This window comes from Coloeus monedula, assembly GCF_965178545.1.
Source record: "Coloeus monedula genome assembly, chromosome: 1".
NCBI lineage: Eukaryota > Metazoa > Chordata > Aves > Passeriformes > Corvidae > Coloeus > Coloeus monedula.
The window spans coordinates 107286828-107309154 of record NC_138781.1 but is presented as its reverse complement, the minus strand read 5'-3'; the positions used below and the strand labels follow the sequence as shown (position 1 = coordinate 107309154).

Genomic DNA, 22327 nt, shown 5'->3' with positions numbered 1-22327 from the left:
AACTGGGCTGCAGAAGTCTTGGCTGTGTTAGAAAAGAAGTGTGTGACAAAAATACTTGGGATGCAGGAGACAAGAAAAATATTTTGGCAGTATCTTGTAAGGATAGCTGAAGACAGATGTTTCTTAGCATTAGCCTGTGTCTTTTTTGTAAGGAGAGAAGGTTTTCCGGTGTCAGGGTCTGTGCAACCGAGTTTTTTCAATTGCAACTTCTTAGTAAAAGTTTTATTGCTCCACATATTTCAGTCCCACAGATAATGATCTCTTGGCTTCTCTGATATTTGTTGTGGTCTTTTTTCCTTTTTTTTTTCTTTTTTTTTTTTTTTTTTTTCCTTCCCCGAGTTTACTCTCTGGTATGATGCCTCGTGTTGTTCAAGGACACCGTGCTGTGGATTTCCCCCAACAGAGCGGCGGGAGCTGGGAAGAAGGGATGAGACGCAATACGGTAGTAACTCGTTGGTGCAATGGCCCTACTTCCCTCGCCAGGGTCTAGCTGTCTCCTGGGTAGCCCGAGGGCTGCTCTGAGTTTCTGGGTACCGAGCCAGGATCCTCCTCTGTTTTTCTTCTAGGGACCAAACTTGTTACCTTGGTTCCTTGGAGCTTGGCACGTGGGAGGATAAAGCCGCCGCCCAGCCGTGGTCCTGGGAGAGGCTGTCCGGAAGCCCGGAGTCCCTTCCCATCGGAGGCGACCCCTGCCCTCCCCCGGGCCACCTGCACCTTCTCAGCTTTCGGGGAAGTTAATCGCGTTTCCCGCTGGCGCTTCCAGCGGCGCTGCCCCACGGTTCCCTTTCTCCCGCCCTGCCCGCTCCTCCCGCCCCGGCTTCCCTGGGCTGCCTGTCCTGCCCACAGGACCCCCGAGTTTCTCTCTGCTCGCACTCGGCTTGCGGGGGAATGTTCCGCCGTCCTCCCCTGAAGAAGCCCCTCCGGATGCAGTCTCCTGGCCTTACCCCCCAGTCCCGTCCCGCTAGGCACGGTCCGGCGGCAGCTCTCATCCACCGGCCCCTGCCTCCGCCTCCTCCTCCTCCTCCTCCTCCTCCTCCCGCCCGGCTCCGCGCAGCCGCCGCCCGCCGGGGCGGAGGGTCCCGGGGGGAGGGTCCCGGCGCCTGACGGTGCCCCGAGGCGGGGCGATGATGCGAGGCCGCCGCCTCCGCGTTGCCTGCGGCCGAGGGGGGAGCAGTGGGACGAGGCGCGGGGTTGCTGCCGCCGCCGTCGCCGCCTCCGGAGCAGCGAGAGCCGCCTGCGGAGCGCGGGGTGCCCGGCCCGGGCCGCCCGGTGAGCGCCGCCGAGGGAGCGGGCGGGGGGTGCGCAGGGATGGAGCCGCTGGTGGGGGAGGTGGAGAAGGTGGCGGAGCCGTGGCTGCTTCTTTGTGGCAGGAAAGTTTCGGTGCGGCTCGGCGCGGCCGCCCGGCTGCCTGCGTGCCTGCCGGAGGGAGGAGGAGGAGGAGACCCCGCTCCCCGTGCGGGGCCCCGCCTGCCCCGGGCCACTTCGGCAGGGGTGGTGTTCTCCCACATCTCCCTCCCTGTCACCGGCCTCCCGGCCCCTGGCAGTGCCATCTTTGGGCCCCGGGCCTCTCGGGAGCCGCATCGGGGACGGGGAGCCGAGCACGGGTGGTTCGGCCGGAGGAGTTTTTTGGGGGCTTTTCCGGCCCGGGCGCGATCCCGGTGGAGCGGGAGAGCGATGCTGAGCCGGTGCCGCCGGGGTGGGCTGCGGGAGAGGAGGGGCGGCAGGCGGGGGTCCTGCTCCGGGGGGACGCCACGCCGGATAAAAGTCTGGGAAAACAGCGGTCGGTGAATCGGAACTGGAGCGGCGGGGGGAGGCGGGGAAGGAGCGCCCGGATCCCGGTGCGCATCCGAGGCGTGCGTGTGGAAGCGGCATCGCTCGACCCCGCTCCTCGGAACCCTTTATGTAACGCAGCCCCGCGCCCGAGCACGGCTGGATCGCTCCCCTCGCCAGACAGCGTGCTCGCCTCGGCTCCCGCACCCGGGATGCGACACCCGCCGGGTCCGGGCCGGCAGCTGCTGGAAGGAAACGTTCTTGGCTCCGGATAGCAGGGAGCGAAAGCGGGGACCCCCAGCTGAGGGAAAAGATGCCGTGTTCTCCGTGCGTGCTCCCGAGTCTTGCAGGGGGGTCTCCCCAGCCCTGCCTGGTACAGATGGCGGCGTGCCCAGCACAACGAGATTCAGAGGCATTTAAAAACCATTGTAAGAAGGACTAATCGGACGCAGACTTTCAATGTCCAGATCGTGCCTTCTTTACGTATTTTCCACTCTTCTGCTCATTGAGGGTGTTGGGTCTTGTAGTTCATAAAACAGAAAAACATTTCTAGATACCAAAAGAGAGCAATCCAGTGCTCCATTAGCATTCTTCCTCTCTTAGGAGAACAATACAGACTCACTGTAAGTTTGCCCAAACATGGGCTGCCTTCTATTATGTATTGGTACAGTGCCTGTTGCAATAGGTCCTCTTTTGGCTGGGTTCATATGCAAAGCACAAGTAAAAACTCAGTGGCATGCTGCTAATCATGATATATTTGTCGCAAATACCACCTGCCAACAGGCTGGGTTTTCACAAAGGGAGAAAGGTGGAATGCTTTGAACAAGCCCAGTTCCTCAGTCTGTTTGAAGTAGCAGATGCTCATCGTCTCTGGTTGACCTCAGACACTTGCTTGGCTCTTGGAAGTTACGTTGTTCAAAGTGTCTGGTACTTTTAAAATTTTTTTTAGTGTTGGTGTCTGTATATTTTTAAAAAATAAGTTAACAACTTTGTGATTGGTTTGAAAACCTGTGTGACATCCGAGTGTCCGTGTGAAAACAACTGCCTGTCTGCATTAAAGGTGACAGGGGCAACATATCTTGTTGTAAAAGGTTGCTGTATGGCCTTGGTCCTGCAGTCCTGTGGGTACCTTAGCCTGAGGAGATACTGCACAAAACCCATCTGTCTACTTTGAGCATTTACAAAATTAAGTCTCCTTTGGTGGGTTTTGTCATCCGAGGTGGTTTTTTATCATCACTGTTTACAGGATTTTATATTTGATACTGCAAACTTGAGATTGCTCACCTCAAGTGTATTGCAGTTTTAATCCACAGGTACAATAGCAGAAAGCTTTGTATAAACAAGTTAGCTGGAGGAGGAGGTTTTGGGTTTGTCGTTAAGTACCCCAATTTAACCTTTTTTAAAAAAATATTCGTATTTATTGAAGGAATTGCAAGGGGGGGATGGAATAGAATTTACTGGTGTCCCAAAAGCCTTTTCAGTCGCTGGTTTTTGTTTCAGTGCTGGTTGAAGTACTTGGGAAAATTGCTCGCCTGCAGGAAACATGAGGTCACAGTACATCACGGTGCCCACAGTCACTGTCCTTCTGTTCCTGCTGTGGATCCCATCATCAACAGGCTGCAACAAGGCTCTCTGTGCCAGCGACGTCAGTAAATGCCTGATACAGGTACAAGTCGTGTGTCCTTTACCTGCTTTTGAGTGTTCAAAAAACAGTCCTGAAGCTGTGTCCTGAAAAGATACAAATAACTGGTATTTTATGTTAAGTAGTGTCTCTTTAAAGAGGTTAGTTTGGTCTCCTACCCCTATAAATGTAGATTAAAAACCATTTTATAGAGAGAGAATACCAAGTGCGTATTTATATAGGCATGTTTCTTCTTTTTTAATTGAAACTTTTTCAAGCCAAGGATTATGTCCATCTGAGATGTTTCCCTTAACTTGCAATTTGTCCAGTTCCTTAAATCTCAAGCAGAGGGTCTGGAGTTGATGCCTGATGTTCTCCATAACATCAGGTTTGTACAGTGAATTAAAAGATGCCTAAAAACCAAACTAAATACTTATGAGCTGAACTGGTAGGAAATGGACGTTAAATTCAGATGCTGTTTTTGACTCATGGCATGTCTGTGCAGTGAAAGAAACAGAGTGAGACCAGGTTGCTCTTCTTAGAGCAGGAGTTAAGAGGCATGGTGTGCAGCAGAACAAAAGGGCCTCTTCTAGCAAAATGGCAAGCAGTTCTGGTACCTACCAAGTATTTCCTTAGTAGTGGTATATGGAGCATGCTTCTTGACTCCAGACTGGAAAAGGAGGCTTCCTGTGGCCAGCTGCAGCTTCTTTAAAAGCAACTGTTCCCTACTGCTTCACTGTAGATTGGAAATGCAACAACAGAGAGCACAAACATCATATGGCAGTAACATGCGAGTGTGCTTACTGTAAATGCATGGTCACAGCCTGAAAAGAGATGCAGAAGTGGCCTGAAGCGTTTCCATGTTTACTTCATTTCACTGACTTCCGTTTAGAATTTGCCTGGCTCACAAATAAAAACATTTGCCAGATTCACAAATCCATCCTGTGGAATGAAGACTGGCTGTAGGCTCAACCATCTTCTTTCCGGCTTCTGCACTGCCATCGCTTTAAAATTTAAAAAAAGAAATTGCTGCTTCTTCCAGCCCCACCACAGTCTGTGGAGTTGTTAAATATGGGAGCAAGAACGAGGCTTCTGATTTTTACCTTTTCAAACAGAACTTCAGTGGTTTTGCTGGCATTTTGGACATTGTGCACTGTGGCAGGCTGATGCACTTATAAGCCCCTTCTCTTGCATTTTTTAAAATCAGCTCTAGGATTGAAACCTGTAAGAAGTAACGTGCTAGTTGTGTCATTGGATGTACATGGCACTTAAATAGTAAATCCAGTGATACAGATTTGTTGATTCAGGGGAAGGCTGTTGGTCCAGATGCTGGATTTCCATCCTGGCAGCTGTTGGTCTGCTGCTTGTTTTGCTGTAAGCAAGGGGAGAATAGGGAAGATGTGTCTCCTTTTCTGGTGCCACTGATGGAGTCCACCATCCATGAAACAGCGGACAACTCCTCCTTATCGAGCCAAGCTTGAGACAGCAAGCATTGAAACTTTATTTTTATGAGCTAGTCTGAATAGAGCACAGCCCAGGAGGCGTGGAGTTAATGCAACTGGAGTCCTTACTCAGCTGGCAATAAATGGCTGAGGTTCAGCAGTGCATGGAAATGGCTCATACAACTGTGCTTTCCTTGGATTATGTTGGCATCTCTGTAGCAACACAGCCCTGTGCATGCAGAGAAACCACTGAACTGCTTTACTTGCGGTAGATGTGTTCTCTCTTACTTTGTACAGGCGATGTGGAGTCCCTTTTTAAAGCATTTTCCTAAAATCAAAATCACATGCAATGCTCTGACACCCTAAAGTAGCCTAGGCTGCGTGAGTTGTGTGCAGTTGCAGGGGAATTACACTGTTCATTTCTGCCGTCTGGCTGCTGTCTTCCTGCACACAGGCCTGACTTACCAGTCAGTATTCATTCTTTACAGAAGAACAGATCAGGTCAGACTAGTCTGATTGTGGATAGGAAGTATCCTAAAGCTTTGACTTAAAGTAATTGTCATCTTTCTTCTTGGCTTTTTTGTTTGTTTTAAAACTTAGCAGAAGCACTGCACTGGTATATGAAATGCATGTTCTTTCCTGGATAGGTATGCAAGTAGAGTATGTCCATGGGGTTTTTTTTTTCCCCTCTAAACTCTTCTGGAGAAATCTGAACTTAAAAATAAAATACCATGTTGAGGGAGGTTGCTTGACTGTAGCATGACATTTTTCCCTCACCGATTTTATTGCTGTTCAAGTTTGGCAAAATCCATGTCTTGAAACCAAGATAATGTCACTCAGAGACAACTGGGGGAGCAAACAGATTGTGAATGCTTGTCATCTGCATCTGTGTGCAGAAAGCAAGGCTGCATGTCCTGGACACAGAGAGACAAGAGACCTGGTCTCTCAAAAAGCATACAGTTAACATAAATATTTTTGCCAGCATGGCTAGAAGTCAGTACAGTCATTACTGCCACTCCTTAGGAGCTGCTCTGCGTAAGGGTGGTCCCTACATAAATATTTATTTTGCTAGATCCAGAATAGTACATGTGATCAACAACTTGCATGGATTCAGCTTTCCCTTTGCATCTTGGGCTCTAGCTTTATTTGTGCTCCTCTTTTTTCCATACGCAAAGGCCTGTAAGAAAATAGCTTGAGGCATCTCTCTCTGCATAAGGTCAGCCTTCGCTAAGAAACCTTGCAGCTTCCTGTAGCTGTTGAGGGAGTTGTGGGTAAGAGTTGGGAGTGTAGAGAATGAGCCCACAAAATTAGTTCCCTTGAAGGCTCTGGCCATAGTTCCTTGCCATGTCCCTGGGACTGGGGCGCTGGAGTCCATGAGCGACTGTTGCCATGCGTTCCAGGTGGAGCCCTGGGTGCGCACGACGCGCGTGCTGCAGTGTTTATTGCAGCACATCTGTTGTTGACTTGGCTGCGTGGGTTGTTTTGATGTTTCCATGTGTGAAGGAGATGAAAAGGCCAGTTACGCTCGCTGGGCGGAGGGGAGGCGCATATTGTGTCCTTGCAACATGGAGGAAATCCTTGAAGGCAGAAAGCTCTAGGATGAGACGTTCCCACAATTGTTCATAGCAAACGGGTTTGAGGTGAGTCCCAGGCTGGCTCTTGAGGTGCGGAGCTCCTGGCAGGAGTCAGGCTGGGGTGGAATGTCCGTCCGTGTTGGGCTGGAAGCTGAGCTTTGCTGCCTCATCTGCAATAGTGCTTTAAACTGTTGCTGTGTGTAGGAAACAAATGGTGTTATGATTCAGGAATGGGTTTACAATCCTTCTAAAGAGAGGTTGTTTTGTGGAGAAAACAGGATTTTCTCTCCCCAGCTCTACAGACCTGCAGCCACCTCAGCTGGTGTGGTATTGTTTCAATTAAAATCTCTTTCGATCTGTCTTCTTTGCCTCCTGTTAATCTTGTGTACAAACTTGTCAGCCTGAAAGGATTTCTAAGACATTTTAGCCCTGTGGTATGAAATAAATGCTGCTCCTTAACTTCAGGGCTTCGGCATCTAAAAATTGTGTTCAGTGTGCATGTTGTAGCAGTACGTAACCCAGTTGGGTTAACAAAACAGTTCTGGTTGGTTCGCTTCCAGGAGATTTTCTGTTATTAAACTGTTCTAGGAAAAAGAAGCTCTCTTTCTTTCACTCCCCCTTCCAGTTTGCAGAGAGGTTTCCAATGCCTTCAGGTCTTGCTTCTCCCTGCACCAAGAAAATATCCCCTGGAATTTCAAGAAAGCTTTGAAAAAAACACAGATGTTAAATATCTTCTAAAAATTTTTCTTTGCTCTCTGGAGCAGGAGTATCTTTATTGTGCAAACATGCCTACTTCCTACTTAATACTGCATTTTTAAACTGTGAGGCTTATTTCTTGCCTAGCAAAATACATTCTCTGATGCACCTTCAGTAGTTCAGCTTGGGAAGTTGCCAAGTTGACTTATGAGTAATATTTTCTTCCACTGATGCCTCACCACCCCCAGCTATCAATGAGAAACATTCCTTATTCTGCCTCGCTTCACCCACGTCTCATGTAAGCATTCTTTTAAAAAGATGTATCCTGTACCAGTATCCAGTGTGGATGAGTCAGGCAGGAGGACTCAAAACTGGTTAAGGAAACCATGGATGTGCAAATAGATATATGGAAAAACATAAAACTATTGCCCCAAAGTGGCAGAAGACCAATTAGTTAGGTTGTTCTTTCTTCCTTCCTCTCCCTCCAAGTTTAAAATAAAGAAATAATAATAAAAAACAAACAAACAAAAACCCAAACCCAAACAGCAACAAGAAAAAAAACCTCTTAAAGATTACATTGCTCATTAGCCCTTCCTGTAAAAACAAACTTGTTACAATACTGGTAGGTGTAATGATGCTGTCCCCAAGTCAGTGCTTACACACACAGATGCTAAGCAGAATTTTTTGTTAACATGTTGCAAGTGCAGAATTTAAGGTTACATTTAATTCTCTGAGAATACTCTTCCATAAAACTGAAACAACTTGAGTTTAGTGAATTTTCTGGCTTCTATTCATGCATTACATTTAATAGATTAGTGAGAATTGCCTCCTCCCATATGCTGGCTTGTTGGTGTCTTTAAAAAGTAAAAGTTGCTTGCCTGGTTTTACTGTTGAAGAATAAATTGGATATTTTTAATGCTAATATGTATTAATATTATTCTCTGGCCAAAGTAACAGCACTCATGGTTATTTTTAAAGTTTTTCTATTCAGGCTTTTTATTCTAAAGGCTGACAAAATCTGTTTATCAAATATAAATATTTTAGAAATGCATCATTCATTCACATAAGTCATCTTTCTAAGTTTGTAGTCTCCTGTCATGGAAAAATGTATATATTTTGTTAATCAGCCTGTTTTTCTTCTTTTACTTAGAAACAGCACAGTTTATGTGGAAATAGTGATAGGTGCCATTCATAAATTTTGAGGATGAAAAAGTAATAAATCTTGGTAGTTTTCCACTCTGTAAGTAAAAATTCAATGCTTACCAGGGCTGCATATTGCAGAAATGTGTGTGGAGCAGGGGTTCACTCTCGATCAGTCAGTGGGGCAAACAAGTCACTGTGAACTCACTTTGCAGGTGGTGTTGGTGTCTGCCTGTAAGGAGAGGTGTCCCTGACATAGCTGGGGTGGAACCATGGGTGGTGACCCCAGGGTAGGAGAATTTCAAACCAAACCACCTTCCTGCCCTTCTCTTCTGCCCATGCAAGTCTCTTGCAGTGTGTCCCTCCTCTGCCTCTGGATAACGGGATCAAAGAGTGGGAATGGGCATAATTTTCTTCCTGGCTTGGTGTGTAACAGAGATTTGCTGATGGCCCTTCCAGTAAAGCCAGGGGTGGAAGGATCCCATGGTCAGTGTTTCCAGTAATGGGATTTTGTTTCCTCCCCAGTTGTGTGTAATGTGATAGCCAGACAGACGTCATCAAAACCAAATTCCTAGGACAACCAACGGGACTTCTTGGCTTGTCTGTGTTTTGCTCTATGATGTAATTCAAGGCTGTGAATTATTGTCATGTAGCCACAGTCTTTTGGCCAAACTGGAATTACTAGTATGGATTTGAGCTAGAGGGAAGGAGACTGCTTGGTTTTTAGATTTTCTTCATCCATGTAGGCTTTTTCCATGCTTTGCGGTCCACAAGTGTGTGTCTCCAGCAGGATGCTAAACCAGTGCCTTTGGGTTTAGGTAATACAAAGAGAAAGATTTGTCATTATGCTTCCATGCCTTTTCCATCTTTTTAGGTTATTAATGGTTAAAGAAAAATACGTGTGTAGGTCATTTCACTTTCTAGAGGCTCTAGACGTCTCGTAGGTATCCCAAGGTGTCAGCTTGTTGGGACGAAGCATAGGGTTGTTTTCATAATAGCAAAAATGAATCGTCTAGACCTGGGTGGGGGAGAAAAATCTCTAATGTTGCTAACAGAGAGCAATGTGTAACAAGTATTTGGAGATGCAGAAAACCCTGTGGTCAGATGACTTAACTGGGTAAGTTACTTTCAGAATCCAGGCATAGGTGTGATGGTAGACATCATGCATGTCTTGAGTAGGCACATGTGGCTTATAGTAGCTTTCTTTTTTAGCTAAATTATAATGTACGCTCACTATTTATATATAAAGAAGCATCCTGCTTTGAATTTCCCGTTGTGATGGGAAAAACATTCAAACAACTTGTAGATTTAGGCATGCATGGAAGTGCACACACCTTTCCCATGAATAGGATTTTTTGTCTTTTAAATGCTGACTTCAGATTTGTCTTCAGAACGTCATCTTTAAGGAAAAAAAAAAGGCAAACTTGCAAAAGAGCCTTTTGTAAACTCAGATCGGTTCTTTGGCTGGAGCCGTTTCACCGTTTACTCACTATATTAGTGTACTAAGCTTTTTTAATGCCCTAATTTGAGTTGTGGCTGGAGGAAAAATCATGCTGCTGTGTAGCTATTTTACATCTGGGATTGCTGCAGTGTAATGAGTGTCTGTTGATTCCAGGAGCTGTGTCAGTGCCGCCCTGGGGAAGGGAACTGTTCCTGCTGTAAAGAGTGTATGCTCTGCCTGGGCACACTTTGGGATGAGTGCTGTGACTGTGTTGGTAAGTTTGCATTTTTGGGGGGACTTTCTGCTTTTTTTACAATGCTTTCTCCTGCCACATGCTGAGCTCACTGTCTTAAAATAGAAGTAAAACACTGGGACAGAATCTGTGCTTTTAAGCATCTTACAGCTCGTTGTGTGGGTTGGGAATAAATTATTGTGGCGACCCAAACATTTGAAGGCTGTGTCTGCTCTATGGAGCTGGGGGTGGCAGTAGTCCAGGTATTGCTTGTTAAATAGCTCATTATTAATTTTGTCTCTCAAATATAAAACTCTCATTTGAATTGTCATCTTGAGGAAACTCCACAGCACCTGCTTTGTGGGGTTGGATGCTCTGTCAAGGTTTCTACCTCTAAAGGGTGCATTGACAGGTACAGCACTGGGACAGTTTTAGGATTGAGTTGGGACTACTAGTAAATATGCATGGCCCAGTGTTTTCACTGTTCTTTTATTTGCAAAAAGAGCTCTTTGTGAAGGGTGAAAAAGAAGCAGACAAGGTCTTACTGTAGGAGTAGATGCTAGTCTTAACAAGAACACATTGCTGCTGACAGGTTGTGTTCAGTGCTTGGATCTCTGCAAGTGAGTGCCGTCCCTGCTTCAGGAGGTTACATTCTAGTTCAGCTTCTTGTTTTAATTGTAACGAAAGCTTCATCCTCCTGTGGTTGTTTTAAGTCTCTCTGCCATCCAAAATCCTGGCTTCCATGAAAGGGATGCATCTTGAATGTACATGCTCTCAGCTTCTCTACGTTGATTTTCTCTGATTACATGAAGGTGATTTGTCAAAATGTCCATTTTCAGTGCAGGTTATTTCCCTAGTTTAGAACCATTATCTGCTGTAGAAAGCAAGGCATGGTATACTGATCTCTAGGGAGAGGAAGAACCTACCTCTTGGGATTATGAGGTCCACATGAGTTTCTTTTTGTAAATCTGCAGATGACTCACTGTTCTGCAGCTCTTTCCTATAGTGTTTTCCAGTACAGGAGTTTGGAGGGGTTTTCAGCCACTGGGAGCTGGCAGAAGGGGGTTTTACTCCTCACGTGCCGACACAAAGAAGCCTGGAGGTCAGTGCTGAAACCCCTCTGGAAGGTGGCACTCAGTGCCCAGTACACAATGAAAACGGGGCAGAGCTCCTCACCCAAAGGGGCTGTATCCTTCTGTCGCTGTTTAGCAGGCACACAGGCAAAGGGAAAGAAGTAAAGAGAGGGGACTCTCCGTATGTGTTCCACGCAGGTTTATTCCTGTGAAATCACAGGGACTAAAAGGCAATTGGTGGGAGGGTTCAGGGATCTTATACTGGGTTCAGAATAGGTGGGGAAAGGGATCTCAGCCAATGGGATAGGGACAAGCAGGTGGGATTGACAGGAAGAGAACCAATGGGAACAACACATAGGAGGGACTCAGGGAAGGATCCAATGGGGCGTCGAGGAACAAAGAACTTTCTAGAACTAATACATATTAAAGAAGGAAAATGAATATGCATAACTTCATACATAAAACAGGAAGACAAAATCTTAACCAATCAGGGGAAAACATGCAAAAAGCAAAACAAGGGAGTCATGGGTTCTCGCCATGACTGAAAGTTGCATGCTAAACTTGGGTCGCTAAGCACCACAGCTGGTTGTCTGAGTTCTCAGGAGAAAGAGTAGCTGCAGCCACCTGCACCGCTACAAGAGTTAACAACGTTTCAGGTTCAGTTTCCCAGTACTGAGTAAACTAAAACTTTTCCTGATGTTCTTTTGAGTTAAGCTCTTCTAGTCCATTGTGTAAAGGCTTGTCTGCTTCCATAATTTTGATAGCCCATTTCTGCATCTTCTCATCCATTCCAAAGCAGTAGTTTAGACTTGTTTGATCATTACAGGTTGCTCCTAAGTTAAACTTTTTTATTTTCATTTTAACCAAAGCTTCTATTTTATAATATTTTTATATGTAAATATTATTATAATTCTTTTGCTTTTAAAAACAGTAAGAGTGAAGGATCTTTGTGGATGAACATGTACCAATTAAACTGTGAGCAATTTTTTTTTGTACCATCCTAAGGTACTATTTTCATATGCATTGATATGCACACAAGCTTGTACACATTCCACAGGATTTTGATAAACAATCTTGATGTTATTTTTTTTTTCCTTTCTTATTGGTGAAATTTATTTTCTGAATCCAACTTAGCAGAAGTCTGGTCTGACAGGTCCAGAAAGGCCCAGTGGTTTGTGTTTCACAACATTTACACAATGACATAAATGAAAGCATACATCTCTTGATGTATCCTTACAAAACTCTTACCTTTTATAGCTTCCTAACTGATTTTCATGTGGGCATCCTTTATTACAATTATAGGGTTAATACAGTCCTTCTTTAAGTATGATTAATATTAATGCTTATTAAAAGGTGGTAAGGCAGGGATAGAAATTTCTTATTAAAGCAGTAAGTCCAGGAAGGTCCATGAAGAAAAAACCTAATTGAGAGGAGTAGGAAAACAATCATTTACAGTAGGATGTTTGTGTAAGTGGAATTATTTTTTAGTATGACCTGATGTTGTTTGGAAAAGAAGCTTATTTTTTTTCCTACTCTGTAGTTGGCTCACCCTTTTATAGGAGCAGACTGTCGTGGAGTGTTCCTATTACCAAATGCTGGTAATGCTAACCACTTGCTTAAGATTTGCTAGATCTCATGCTAATCATCATGGACAAACTTCCCTCTGCTTTGTTCATTACGGAAATCCATCTACTTAGGCTGAGAAGATTATGGGTTTGTAAAAGGCTCTAGTTAAACACAATTATTCGTGAAGCTGGAGTTCTAGTGGATCTACAGGGCAGGAGATACTTCTCTGGTTGTGTGAGGCAGGTAGAATTTGAACATGCATGTCCCAAATCACTTTTATACTTCAGGAACTGGTGTGCTTTGCAGCTATAGCTCTTTAAACCTCTGTCTGTGAAACTACACAAAATGATATCCAGATGTACATGAGGAAAATGGATTTGCCTGTCTCTTGACAGGTGACTTCTAACAGTGTTTTATGACTCCTGAGTTTAAAATACCTATGCAGATACAAATTTTCTTTTTAACCTTGGTTGTTTCCACGTATTGGACTTATATTGAGATTCCCTTCAGTTTCATTGCTAGTAATAAAGGTTAGTGTTTAAATGGTTAATGAAAAACTGGCGCCAGCATTGCATATCACAAAAACATTTTGTAGGAATTGGCAAAGTGAAAAAAGACTACAGGGTTCCAAAAAAAATACTGCAGAAGACATTGAAAAATAAGGAAGAGGTAGCCTAGAAATTAGTATTTTGCCTATTGTGAACCCTCCAGCTAAGCAGCAAAATGAGATTCATCTTGGTTGTCTCTACACAAGTAAAGTAATTTAGACTCATGCTCTGTCCTGATAGTGATCTTTGCACCTCTGGCAGATGACTAAACAGATCTAGTGCACTGCTGCAGAAGATGAGATGGAATACTTGAATTGTGATCAAAAGTTTCATGTACTTCAGACTTATCAAGATACTCCCTTTGTTCAGTCCTAACCTTGCATTCCAGGTTTATGCGACTATCGATTATACTGGGCTTTGTCTCTTGTCCCAGGGAAAACAAACCTCCCACTGAACCCTCCATTTTCTAAGCTGTAATGCTAACACTGAAAGGGAAGCAAAGTGCTGTTTAGATGAGGTTTTTCTTTTCACAAGTCACAGGTGTGTTTTGTAGAAGTCTGAGTAATCTGAAACCTGCAGTTATGAAAAGCTTGTCCTGCTGTATTTGATAGCACTTCTGCTATTGGGCTGAAAGTGGGATAGATATGAAAGCATTCTGTTCTGTTCAGCAAAAAAAGAGGCAATTTTAATCCTCTAAATATTCCTGCTTGTTTCAAGAAAAAGAGCTTAGGGAGTTGTGTGTAATTTACTGTTTCATTCCTCTGCAGGTATGTGCAATCCTCGCAATTACAGTGACACACCTCCAACATCCAAGAGCACTGTCGAGGAGTTGCATGAACCAATTCCTTCCCTTTTCCGGGCACTGACAGAAGGGGACACTCAGCTGAACTGGAATATTGTTTCCTTCCCTGTGGCAGAAGAGCTGTCACACCATGAGAACCTCGTCTCCTTTTTAGAAACAGTGAACCAGCCGCAGCATCAGAATGTCTCTGTTCCAAACAACAATGTCCACACACCTTACTCTAGTGACAAAGGTAATGAGTGAAGTGTCTAAATCCCTAGCATCTCCTCTTGTCTCTTCCAGGAGCCTTCTCGGTGCATATCCTATGCTTCTCTGTGCTCGCTTCTTCTTTTCCCATAAGAAAGTGAAAGGTTCAGCCTAATTTTGAGCATGACGTAACAGAAGGAGTGAGGCAAAGTTGTTGAGGAACGTGGAAGATGGTGTTAAAATGACTGATGATCTTAGGAGACACTGAACCACGTGAGTTTATCTCTATAATTCTCCTGTGGCATGAGGCAGTTTGTTCATGTTGTTTCATGTGCACTGGTACAGTATGTTCTCTGACCTAGAAACAAGTACCTGTAGCTTAGGAGACAGAACAGATCAGAAACTGAATCCAAATCATGTATCAGTGCAGAGGTAGGCAACTGAAACATGGCTTAAGAGGTCTGAGAAAGCTACGTGCCATAACCACTTACAATTGGAACAGTTGTTTATTTCTTTCATCTGAGCTGGCATAACTTGAAATCTTTAGAAGGATGTTTTGTATGAAATCCAGGATTAATAGTAAACCTAAGCAAGATCAGAAAGATTGATGAAGGAAGGATATGTGAAAGATTGTCTTCAAAAGAAGCAACTTGGTGGTAGGGGGTTCAACTTACAGATTCTTATTTTATATTACTCTTATTTTATATGAAGTTTTTTATATTCTTACTGTCAGTTTAGAGAACAGACTTCAGAATATTGTTTGCTGTGGTTGGGTTGGGGGAAGATGAGAAGTTTGAGGTAGTGTCAATAGTGGTGTAAGAAAAATACTCTCTGTTTCTTGGTTTCCATACTAAACCTGAAACACTTTTCCCTGCAAATCATTACGTCAGACTTTAAAGAATCTCATAAACAGTTCATAGTGAAATTGCTGCTTAATAGGGGAAAAAGAGCATCTGATTTGTTTTGTTAGTGCATTTAATGCTTTGCTTCCTTCCTAACACACACTTAAATATTCGTAACCCCATATGTTGCTATTGTGATGGCCCTTTTATCTTATCAATAAAAGATACCCTAATTGATGTACACGCTGCTTTTCCATACCAGTGTGAACCATTGACCTAGTTGTGTTTCTGAGGAGGACTGCTGTTGATTAAATGGAACCATAATGGCAACTTTTCTAATTTCCTTTGGCTAAGGCACATTAGAAAAATAAATTAATTCCAGAACTAGGAAACCAGATGGTCAGAAAGCATCTCATTCATATGTCTTTGATGTTATTAAAATGCTTGCTTGCCGTTATGAGAATAATGTACAAAGCCATGTAAAATGGGAAGTCACAAAAAGCTCTGTGTGCAAAGACTACAGTACTTACAGTTATAAATTAAACTCAAGGGAAAAAAAATACGTTTAGTACAGCCTTGAATATATCCCACTGTACTTAGGTACTGCAACCCAGATGGCTGTTTCCTGACAGTCCTTTACTACCGTACCAACGGATGGGCTAATGATAGTTTTGGATTTAACTTGGAATTTGAATTGTGTCTCAAGGGTGTGGAGCAGTTTTTAGTTCAACAACACAGACAAATACATAACACTGCATTTTTTTCTTAGTCAAAAGTCTCCTTCATTTCTTTTACTAGGAACATATTAAAGATTAGGTTGAGAGAGCTCTTACTGGAATGATGACAGTCCAAAAACAACAGTTATATTTGGAAATAGTTACCAAATGCCACTGGCTTTCAGGCCTCAGCAGACACTTAAAACAGAAATAAATGTCAGAGCTGTTCTTGTAGTCATTGGCTATGCCTTCTCCATCTTAGTGACCAGTGAAGAACTGGAAAAGATAGAAAATTACTTTCTGCATCCTATTCCTATACTTTTAAGTATCTAAATATGTAAGCCTGCTGAAGAGTCTCTTCTTGGTCACAATGTACATAACTTCGTAGTGCTCTGCTTTCTTGAGAGTCACATTAAATTTTGCTTATAAAAACATTGATGATTTGAGCATTGAGAACAGAAGAGGTGGAAAGAAAAATTAGCATTGGGCCTTGGTCAGTTATGTTTATTATGGTGGAAGCAGGACAGCTGGGGAATTGTCTTGGAGGTTGTGTGAGCCATGGGGTAGCATTGTTTTTAATACTGTTTTGCTGAGTTCATTGGGAAACCCATAATCAAAAGGTGGAGGGGTTCTAGGTTGGGACTAAAGAGCCTTGTGAGCATGGGCACAGTGAGGGAGCCAAGGAAGTTCCTGGAGCCTGATGGCTTCTCCCCATGCAAAATTCACTCACACAATCGGGTCACTGCTTTAACAAGCTGGCAAGTGTTAGAAGAACCACTGAAAGAGAGTGAATGTGAATGTGATGTGTGTGCTCAGTGGCAGTAAACACAAGCATAGCCTGCAGTGGGAGAAACAGACCATGTCTTTACCCTTTCCTTCTTCCCAAAAATGCTGCTAGGCTTGAGGGCAGGTCTTGCGAACGCAGATGCCCTTAAGGTGGCTTGCTAAGCAGTTGTCTTCAGGGCCATGATAATCAGGGATTTGAAAGAATATTCCTGTAAGCAGGAACACAGATGCCTTATGTTTTCTTTACAGTGCTGTGCCTCCTCCATTTTGTGGTTCTTCTGTGGCTCCTTGCATGCTTCCCTCCAACATGGTGTGCTGGCAGCAGCCGATGGCACGGCCTGTAAAGGGAGAGGGGCTGACAAGAGGTAGATTTTGTAGGGGAACAGTGGTCTCTGTGTTGTCTTCTGGAATACATTTCAAAATTTGGAAAGGCTCTGCTTACAAATACCCCCTGTCACGTAGTGTAACACAGATCCGATTTTAGCTTTGCTGTGCGTTCTCACAGGGATCGCCGTTAAGATGGCCCAGGGTGCCAGACTTGCTTGATGCAGTTCTGGGTGAGTGCCAGAAAAAGCAGCACCAGCCACTGGAACCACGAGCTTTGTGTCTGAGTGGCATGGAGCCACCAGCCCTGGGAGGGCAGCTGTGGATCTGGGAGGAGGTGGGGTGCGGTGGGATATAAAGCATTCCTTTCTCACCCCAGCCTACTGTGAACCCAGCCGCCAGACCTTGAACTTCCCCGTTATTTTCCTAATGAGTGTCTTCCCTTTCCTCTTGTGAATTGACTTGTAATGTTTTAGCTGCCTAAGTTATGCATGCCCTGCTGGAGCTGCTGTAGTTCTTTGTATCAGTTGTTTCTGGCACTTGAGCCTCTACTTCAGAGAGGATTGTGATGGTTATTAATCTAGAGCTACATTTGTACTTCATTCTCTCTGCTTCTAGCTGATACCCTCAGAGCTCTGAACTGTGAGTTCAGAGGTTTAAATAAGCTTAGTTGTTTCAGATGATGACAGGATGTTGGCGAGAGAGAGAGGGGAACTAGATAATTTTTTGGCAATTGATAAAACAGAATCTGTGTTGCAGTTAAGAGTTTCTGTCTTACACTGCTTGGTGACACAGGGGATGGTATCTGCTCTGCAATTCTGCTCCCCTCCAGTGCAACAGGGAGAGGAGAGCTAGAAATCCAGTGCAGAGACATCTGCCTCTGTAGGAAGTCTAGAAGATTTTTAAAAAATGTTTCTTTTTATAAATTCTGATTGACATAAATTGACTTGTCCAAAAGTAGTAGATTGTCTCAATTGATTGTTCATATTCAGTTGCAGGTCAATCTCCTTGTCCTCACTTTCCCCTCTTCCTGCTACTGCACTAGATTAGTCTTTTTCCTAGCAGAAGATGTGTCCCGGCCAACAGAAGGGGGGTTGGAACTAGATGATCTTTAAGGTCCCTTCCAACCCAGGATGTTCTATGATGAAATGGTATGACTGCTGGTGGACAGTTACCTTTTTAAAGATCTTTTAGAGCTACCAATAAACTGGCCAGCAGACAGCTGAAGTTACATAGCACATTTAACTTCAAAGGTCCCATACAGCAAATTATCATTAACTGGGAAGGTTCTCTGAGTTGCTAAATTCTTCTATATTACACCAATTCAGACACTTTTATAGCAAAGCCTGGTACTTTCTTCTGTTCATTTTTAATTTAGACTTGGTTGTTGTTTCCCCTACACAACCTTCACTGAGTATGAAGTGTGAGGAGGGAAAAAGGTGAGAAACTAATGTTCCAGGAAAAAAGTTTGCTGCTGCATCCTTCTCCCTCCCTGCACCTGCACCCTGTGGTCCTTAGAGTGTGAAAATTGGCAAAATGCAAATGAGAAAGCTGTTACTGCACTAAGTAATACTGTTTTTATCTACACTGAGGGAGCCAAGTGATGACTCTGTAATTAGGTTTGTGAAACAATTTAAATACTCTCCCAGATCCCAGCTGAGCCTGTAGGTATGTGTTTTTTTCCCCTGTGTAACTCTCTTTCTGCAGCCTATAGAGCAGGATTCAGTGCTTGAGGGGAGGAACTCTCCTGCTTTCAGTAATTCAGCGTCTACATTAGCACAAAGGCACTGCTGAGGAGGGGACTAGGAGTGCCCTGAGACAAACAAAGTGCACCCTGGCCAATCTGACTTGTTCAGACCTGGCAAGTCTCTTAGTGAGCAAGACTTTGGAAACAATTTGGTAGCATATACATGGAGCATGTCCTCCAGCTGTTTACAAGAGCTACTTGGGACCAGATGGATCTACTGCTGGCTCTGGCCTGCCACATGCAGTCTGCTCTCTCCCCTTTGCAGCGTTTTTTTACTGGTCCTTGAGAACCTATCCTCTTGACTTGTGTGCAGGTGGAAATAAACTTTCTTCTCCACTCTGTGGTCAGTCAAGATTAATGTCCTTGGTTGTTGCTGCCACCATAGTAAGGTTGAGTTATGGCTTTGGTGCTGGGACAGTGGTTCAGGAGACCAGTCTCTGCAGTCTGACAGGAGCTGACTGATGCCACCTAGTTTTGCCAGAGTCATAGGCCAGGTGCTGCTGCTCCTCTGGCCTCCTTTAGCCTGAGAGATATCTCTCAGTTCAGTGTCTTTGATCTTTACATTCTAGAAATCATAGGCTCTCCTTCTCTAGGAAGTTTATTTCAAGTTTCTGCTAGCTTTAGCTGGTGAACTGGGGGCTTCACCAGGACTTCTGAAGCAGTACTAACACTGCCGAAGCTGTCAGAGATGAGGTTAACATGAAGGTGAGCACAGATGTCTCCTTACGCAGAAGGGACTGGACATTCTCTGGTGTGAAGGGAGCTTGTAAGTTTTGGGAGCAGTTAGCACACCTCAGAGTGTGCACAGCTTTCCTGACAAGCTTCCCTGACCTACCTTAGGCTTTCCTTTGTGTGTTTCAAGTTGGAGTGCCATGATCAACAGATAGCAGTGAGCACTTGTGGTTGCTTCCTTTAAAGAGCTGTTTCACTCCAACCTGGAGATAGCCAGGAATCATTTTACCTTCTCAGGCTTGTCCAGAGACTAGGTCAGTCAGGTGGAGATAGCACCCAAAAGGTGATTTTGCAGGAAGAAATCTTTCTAGATTAGCCAGGATTGCCTGTTTTGAGGCAGAGGCTCTGGGCCTCCAGCTGACATCTTCTAAGACTGTGTATGGAATTTAAGGTCAAACTTAATGTAGTAACACTTCAGTAGAAAACTACTAAAAAGGTATCAAAGGACTGAATAGAGGTTGAGCAAAAGGATATAAAGAGTATGAGTAATGAGCAACAGAAGCTTTTGTAAGGTTCTTGTGCTTGAACCCCAGCACTGACTTGGATGACTGATGGGACATGAGGAATGCTGCCTGGAGACTTGCTTCTACTTTCTCATCCCTACCCTCCACTGAAAATATCCTGTGAGGAGTGAAGGGAACAGATACCTGGAACTATCTGGACCTTCTAGGAATGGATGTTACGTGCTCCTTCTTGGGACCATGGCAATCTGAGCTTTTTGTCACTGGTGATAAAATGTTGCCAAGTTCTTGTGCATTCCCCATTAAAGTTGGAGCTGCAGTCTAGCCTCTGGATCCTTCTTGACTTTGAGGCCATGGTGGCTGCATCTCCCTACTACTTTTCAGCTTTGGCTGAACACTTCAGGTGTATACCTATCACTCTTTGCACATGGTACCATAGCATACACTTCTGTTCAGCTCTTGTAGATACATTGGTTGTTTTCAAGCAGAGGTTTTGTTCTCTGAAAACTCTATTCCTCTGGAATAGAGGAATTATTGCTGTGCCTCAGGATATATTACAAGGGTTTATAGAAACAGAAGTGCCAAGAATGGGCAGGACTTACACAGCCACAAGCACTTCGTTGACGTTCCCAGCAGCACTTCAGGTACTGCAAGTTTTCTTGGGGCAACTGCAGCTTTACTTGCAGCACAGCTTTTCTGAGAGCAGAAACTGCTTCAGCTCTGGGTCTGCCTTTCCTCACCAAGATCCCTATTGCCTGTTGCACTGTATATGGTGTCTGCAAGACATGTACATCAGTTTGGAGCCTGACCAAGGCAGCGAATACTCTGTTGCTTTCAGTGGGCTGGCAGCACATCCTCTAACCTTCTTGCAGCTGTTTTGGTAGTATCAAAATAATTTGATGGTGGTCAAAATTGGTCATTAAAAAACCCAAACCGTACCCACTGTCTTGATTTACCATTTAAGTTTGTTTTTGTAATCCACATTGGAATGTAGATCAGTGGGTTTCTCCTAGGTGCACCATGAGTAGTAATAAGCTAGAAAGCCCCTTGACATCTCCTGCTCACAAGTTGGTTTGTTGTGTGTGAGTGAGACATTCATGTTTGCAGACAGCTGCCAGTTGTGCTTTCCCCAAAGTGTGCCAAGGTATGCTCTGGGTAAATGTTTTGTAATCATGGTCCTTTGGAGGATGAACAAAGTTTTATGGTATAATCACCTGGTCAGTACAGAAGAAAGATGGTGGAATCTGTCAGCTTGGAGAACTGGAAGTTGGACTGAGGGGGGGGGAAAGTTTTATTTTATAGTTGTTGCCTTAGCTCCATTTTGATGTTGCAACACCAAACTTCATGGCATTTCAAGTAACTGCATGGGTGTTAGAAGCATGAAGTCAACACTTATGTAGAAGGGGTTTCTTAAGATTAGTAGGAAGCTGGTGGTGCTGCTAAAAATAAGGAAGAGTGTGCAGTTCCATGCTGATGAAAACAGGATTCTTTAGGTCTGTAATTTAATCTGGTTGAAGATTATTGTGGAATTGGGGGGGGGAGGGAAGAAAGAAACATTTACATCCAAATAAGTGGGTTTTGATGGTTTTCTTAAATAACTTCTCTAAACCTGAAGTTTTTTGTGGTAGCATATTACCTTCAGAGGACATATTCCTGACTGTAACTTCAGCATAGCTGATCCTTACGCTTTAGAAGGTATCTCTCGTAACTGGGGGACAAAACTCAAAAACATTCTTGCCTGTGAATATAGAAGTAAATTAACCCAGAATGAGATCAGACAACAGGTTGAGTTGTAGATGCTGAAAATTGGAAGTTGATAGATTTTGCCTTGTCTCTCTGCCTTGCCTCTCTGCTTTTACTGTCACCTTTATTTCCTTATGCCTCATAGTCCTGTCGGTTTGCAATCATACTTCTAAAGCTGCACATTTAACTAATTTTTAACTAACCTTTGAAAACACTTTAAGACCTTTTAAACCAAATTTTTTCCCCCTCTTATTTAGAACACATGTGTACTGTGGTGTATTTTGATGACTGCATGTCAATACATCAGTGCAAGATCTCTTGTGAGTCCATGGGAGCTTCCAAATACCGATGGTTTCACAACGCCTGCTGTGAGTGTATCGGGCCAGAATGCATCGACTACGGCAGTAAAACTGTCAAATGTATGAACTGCATGTTCTGAAGCAGGAAAATTGTAATATAGCAATACTGAGGCCAAAGTGATCTCTCTCGGTTAAAGAGACGGGGATTGCAAATACTGCATTTTGGTGGAGTGCCTGCTGGTTGCAATTAAATGTACCTGGTTGCAAAAGAGGATGTATAAAATCAGAAAACTTTTTTTCTTTTTATTTTTTAAATTCATGTAAGCAAGGCTAACTAGTAGATGTTTAAACACTATGTTTTAAACTTGTTTTTCTTTATTTCTGCTCAAATGGTACAGTCATGCTCATCATTGCTGTTCTGATGGTTTTCCTTTGATTTGAAAGTATTGGCTATACTGGTTTTCAGAACATAGTACTCTATCTTGTAGTTTAGAGTAGGGAAGCTTTTAGAATATGGTAATGATATTTCCATTATCTAAATTCAACAAATAAATAAATGGCTGCTAGGTTGGAGGGAGGGTGGATG

General features: G+C 43.9%; 1 protein-coding gene across 1 annotated transcript; it reads left to right on the top strand.

Annotated features, from left to right (window-relative positions):
• The first annotated feature begins 1166 nt into the window (after positions 1-1166).
• Positions 1167-22281, top strand: TWSG1 (twisted gastrulation BMP signaling modulator 1). The gene is made up of 5 exons (XM_082283110.1): positions 1167-1269; positions 3271-3436; positions 9859-9958; positions 13871-14137; positions 21700-22281. Exons 2-5 carry the CDS (start codon positions 3314-3316, stop codon positions 21879-21881), a joined length of 672 nt encoding a protein of 223 aa, XP_082139236.1. The 5' UTR covers positions 1167-1269; positions 3271-3313; the 3' UTR covers positions 21882-22281.
• The last annotated feature ends 46 nt before the right edge of the window (positions 22282-22327 follow it).

Bases quoted from the DNA above. Each gene is read 5' to 3' on its own strand.
- TWSG1 (XM_082283110.1), top strand. From the start codon at position 3,314: ATGAGGTCACAGTACATCACGGTGCCCACAGTCACTGTCCTTCTGTTC. The intron at 3,437-9,858 runs GTACAAGTCGTG...TGTTGATTCCAG, and splicing joins TCAGTAAATGCCTGATACAG to GAGCTGTGTCAGTGCCGCCC. The intron at 9,959-13,870 runs GTAAGTTTGCAT...ATTCCTCTGCAG, and splicing joins TGAGTGCTGTGACTGTGTTG to GTATGTGCAATCCTCGCAAT.